Source organism: Labrus mixtus, chromosome 11 (assembly GCF_963584025.1).
Source record: "Labrus mixtus chromosome 11, fLabMix1.1, whole genome shotgun sequence".
Classification (NCBI taxonomy): Eukaryota; Metazoa; Chordata; class Actinopteri; order Labriformes; family Labridae; genus Labrus; species Labrus mixtus.
The window spans coordinates 14,691,379-14,696,246 of NC_083622.1; the positions used below are offsets into that span (position 1 = coordinate 14,691,379).

General features: G+C 44.5%; 1 protein-coding gene across 1 annotated transcript; it reads right to left on the reverse strand.

Moving 5' to 3' along the window:
* Window positions 1–813: 813 nt before the first annotated feature.
* Window positions 814–4,535, reverse strand: LOC132983755 (adenosine receptor A1-like). The gene is made up of 3 exons (XM_061050203.1): window positions 4,327–4,535; window positions 2,628–2,994; window positions 814–1,920 (listed from the first exon to the last, which is right to left on the reverse strand). The coding sequence occupies exons 2-3, from the start codon at window positions 2,987–2,989 to the stop codon at window positions 1,062–1,064; spliced, it is 1,221 nt and encodes a 406-aa protein (XP_060906186.1). The 5' UTR covers window positions 2,990–2,994; window positions 4,327–4,535; the 3' UTR covers window positions 814–1,061.
* Between the last annotated feature and the right edge of the window lie 333 nt (window positions 4,536–4,868).

The following is a 4,868-nucleotide window of genomic DNA, read 5'->3' on the forward strand; positions in this document are numbered from 1 at the left end:
GAGATTAAAGTTGGGAGTGGTGGGTCGTTGGCTCAAGAAATTGGTGTGGTTGCTGGAGAGGTGGCAGTTCACAACCCGAGTACAGCCAAGGTGCCCTTGAGCCCCCAACAGTTCAGGGGTGCCTCGTATGTGCAGCCCCCTCACTCTTACATTGCTCCATGAACGATTTTCCATTGGTCTTCTTTGTACATATGTTTAAACAGGCCTAGGTATGTGAGTAGTATGTCTGACACAATATAGATAATGGGTTAACGAAGGTGTTAAAGCTTGAAATCTTGCGGTTATTTACTATTAATTATCCTTGAGTTGTTGATCAATCCAGAAGTGTTGAGACGATAACAATTTGTCCAATTCCTCACATTACACCCTGAATGAAAAGCATTAGATCTTCTACCATCGTTGGAGACTCCCACCTTGAGCGTGACATCCTAAGAAAATGGCTGCCATGTGTTTATCATCAATAAGAGTTGGATTTCATCTTTTTAACTACATCAGTGATCTCTTACACCGACACAGTTCAAGATAAACAATCCAATTAATGCAAGCAGGTTCCCTTTTTATTATATGAGCGCATCACATTGTATATACAAGTTTAATCAAAACAGCCACCAGGTTAATGATGTTTCCCTTACAATCCAGCATCCTCTATGGACCACTATGTTATTACTGCATGTTTAATTAAGTGCTGTCACTCATATATCTACATTACCTGTGGCTGGCTTAGCAGAGACTGAGAACAGGCTTAGAATAAGACCCACAGGAAGAGTAGCGAGAGAAAACAAGACATCTGTGATCAGGATGGTAGTCATCATCTGGGAGACTCTTTTTATTCATACTGACATTTGGTGTGGAACCTGATAATTAACTGGCCCTTTAGTTTGCACAATTAGTCTTAACATGTGTACATGAGGTGGCTGAAAATAAGACAATAAGCAGTTATTCTTTTGCACCCAAATCGTTTTTTTTTTTTTTACTTTCACACATAAACATGGAGAATAATATGCATTGAACTAATGTAATATTATGCCAAATGTTTACATTCCTTACATTCCTAAGAGGATTCAGACCTCTGGGCACACCTTTGCTTTCAGCGAGTGTTTGGCTGAAGCCCATGGAGCCGCCTGCACCGCCTCACACAGCGCCATACGCACCGATTTTCCTCTCACCGACGCTACTGCAGGTGGAAGGTGGGGAACAGAGAGAGGGAAGGATGCTCTTTCATGAACCTCTTGTTTCCGTGGAGGAGTGAAGAGGACCTGGGGCACAAGCCCGTACAGCTGGAAGAGGAATGCGGTGACTGCATGAGCCCAGACAGGGAGATTGGTAGTGGGTTGAAAAAGCAAGAGAGCATGGATAATGTGCAGCGGCAGGCACAGCACTACTAACAGAGAGAGGGATAAAGCAAGGGAACGGACCCGGCTGGAGTCCTGTTTAGGAGGGTCTGCATGACTAAAAGGAGTGTTACTGGGCTTGGTACATAGCAACTCAAGGTAGACAGCCAGGAGGCAAACTAAAGGAAGCACGAAAACGGTCAGACCATGCACATAGACCAAGAATTCTGGGGTTAATATTGTATCAGGGGCACACTCTCCCCAGTGGCTGCTGTGAATCTCAGCGTAAGTGAAGTTGTGTTTGTCTTCTACATAAAACTTTGATAGGAAGCCTCCGTATGGAAGGTACTGTCCAATGACCTTACGCTCATGGTGATACTTAGGGGGTGGGGAAGAGGTAAGGATAGGTAAAGAGGTGGTCAAGTTGTCGTTCAGCTCATGACCAGCCGTGCCCGAGCCAGTCCCACCATTTGTCCAGGTGACGAGGACGCCTGAGCCGATGAACTGGGCGAAGGAGGAGAGAACGGAGCACACCCAGCACAGCAGGACCACGCACAGAGCACGCTGACGGGTCATCACAGAGGTGTACCTGAACGTGGACAAAGTTAAAGCTTCATTAATGTCATGAAGTAATAAAAATGTATGAACATGAGTACTTCAATGTTTCTACACCTATCTGCCAATATCAACAAAAAGACAAAATGACATTGCTCTTTCCAAGAAAAGCGCTGTTGGATTTAGAAATGAAGATCAGACTTTTTGGGAAAAGATCTGGTTTGGCAGTTGTAGTATCTGCAATTCGTGAGTGCGCTCCTTAAGTGGTTCCTCTTGAAAAATAATTCTGAATGCAGTTCACAAAAATCCCTTCTCACTCACACAAACTGCTTAACGGATGGAAAAGACATAAGACTGACTCTAACTCTGAAAGGCTGGATTTGTAGGTCACTGTCAATCACACATCTCAATGCGTCAAAGGCTTATTGATATTTACTCAACGCTGTCCTTCTCATTGCAGTATATTTTGTGTAATAAAAGAACAGCCGTATACGAGCACTTACCAAACAACCTGGTTTGATTTAACAGTATTCATGCGATGGCGCATCTTGCCATGTTTGCTGCTTTTTTACCCTCTGCCCTTATATTGATTTTCCACTCTTAAGTGTTTGTTGAGTCTTGCCACCCACTTATTCAACCTCTCCCACACACGCAAGACAGCATTAAAGCAATATATGTATTTGTACTTGGAAGAACATGCATAACACTTTATTTGTATTTGTACACTTTATTTAGACCCACCTTCCTGCCAAGTGATGCATGAGGTGGGCATCCAGTGTGAGCAGCATCAACAGGAACATGGTGAACTGCCTGACCAGCAGGGGGCAACACACCAGGGTAATGCAGGTGTACAGACACTGTGGGGTTCGCAAGTTGAGCAACACGGTCACAGGTACACCGACTGCACCCCCAATAGCCCCCACCCAGCCCAGGCACAGGCGCAGAGAGCATGAGACGCTCCCCAGTTGTAGATGGGTTCCCTCGGTTCTCTGCTGGACGTCTGTATGGCCACCACTGACCGCGATACACAACCTCACACTCACCACAATTACAGACACAGACACTGCACATTGGCACAGGGAGTACAGCCACATCAGCTCCATCGTGTCTGGAGGAGATAAAGAAAAAGAGACATAGAGACTGATAAAGGGAAGGAATATATTGGACTACAGATTAAAAAGACATGACTGATAATAATGTTAAAGAGCACAATTGAAAAGAAAAATCTATCCATGCTTATGCAAATACAGCCTCATTCACTCCCACTAGTTTTTGCCACTTTTGCCCTGTGTTCCCACGTGGCTGTTTGTGCAGAGACGGACCCTGCAGCGTTAGACTCACACACTCGAGGGAACGGTCCGCCACAGAGAAAGACAGAAAAATAAAGGGAATACAAATTAGATGGATTGACAAAAGAAGGGAAATTTTGAGGGTAAGCAGAGGGGTGTAGGTCAGAATAATAAACCAGACAGGGAGGGAGAAAGTACAGATGTGGGAAGGATGGAGAATGTGATGCAAGTTTGTGCTGGGGGCAGAGAGACGGCCAGCGAGAGTGCAGATATTCTGATAGGTATTGGAGAGCTGTAAACGTGCCTGGAGAGTGAAAAGGTCAGGCCAGACCAGACTTGACAGAACTTCTCCGGCGAGGATGTGAGCGCCATGCAAACAGAGAGCAACAAGCAGCGAGCCGGGTGGCAACACACTGTTAACACTCTGTTCTCGCCTCTTTTTACTCCTTTTTGTTTTGCCTCTCTGCTCCCTCCGGCCCACCATACAGCATTTGCAAGCTTGTGCTCACGCCAACACAAATAGGCCTAGACATTTATGAGTAAATGCATGAACGCTAAACACTTATTCACACAAACACATGCTCCCCCCCCCCCCCCCCCCCCCCCCCCCCTCCCCCCCCCATGAGTTATTTCCAGCTAATGCATGCAAAAATGATTGGCAGCTAATTCCAGTGCATTTTCAAACAATAGTCTTGCACAAAGCAGAGTGGATAAGTGTTGAAAAAGCCGATTGGCAGCAGGAATACGACACCTGTCCATTCCACATAATTAGTTTGACCTTTGCAGAACATTTTGTGTATAGTCGTCATTTTTCCCATAATAGTTATGACTGGCTGAAATAACCTCTTTATGCTGCGTCATAATCACTTTACACAGTTGTCTCCAGTCTCACCACTTGAAGGGCCTCAGCTAAATTGATTTATCGAAGTAATTAATGGAGTTTAATCCACCTTGTGTGAGTTTTTCAATTCAAGACGGTGGCTGGTCACTCCCAGTGTAATTAATTGACTTAATTTATCAATTTAACTCTTTGAAACATCACCGAAGCGGCAGGGCCAAACCTTTTCCGAATGGTCAGCTCTTAAGAGAGATGAAGAGTCCGTGGTGCGTTAATGTCAAAGAAATGAAATTGGATAAAAAGACACAGTTACCTGATGTGAAGCCCTGCGATGACACAGATAGTTTATACAAAGCTCTATAATCTATCCGCTGTATGACTCGGCTGCCTTTTATTTCCCCACAGTAACTCTATCTCTCCGTCTCACCTCTCACTCTAAACTGTCTGCCCCCTCTGACAGAGTGTAAACCTGATTCATAAACCTCTGCTTATCCACCTGACGACTATCTCTCTCCAGTCTCTGCAAACATATCAATTGTGTCAATGTTGGAGCATGGCTGCCCTTTCCATCTGAAATGTGCAAAGGGCAACACCACTTCTGCCAGCCAGGGAAATATGTAAATAAAGTACACACACACACACACACACACACACACACACATGCACATATTTCCACATGGACACACTCACATACATACACCAAAGTCTGGTTAATTCTTTGTTCTTTAAGAAGAAAAAAATCTGTTAGATGTTCTTTTAATCCTCAGATTTTCTTTTAATTTAAGTGAGACAAAGGAAAATATTGGTCGGCAGAGCTTAACTTCTGAGGCAATGTGCTTCTTAATGGAGTGAGCA

What these genes read in the sequence shown, in the direction of transcription:
- LOC132983755 (XM_061050203.1), bottom strand. Translation starts at nt 2,989, where the DNA reads ATGGAGCTGATGTGGCTGTACTCCCTGTGCCAATGTGCAGTGTCTGTG. An exon ending in ATGCATCACTTGGCAGGAAG is followed by an intron (nt 1,921 to 2,627) that starts GTGGGTCTAAAT and finishes GTCCACGTTCAG; the next exon opens with GTACACCTCTGTGATGACCC.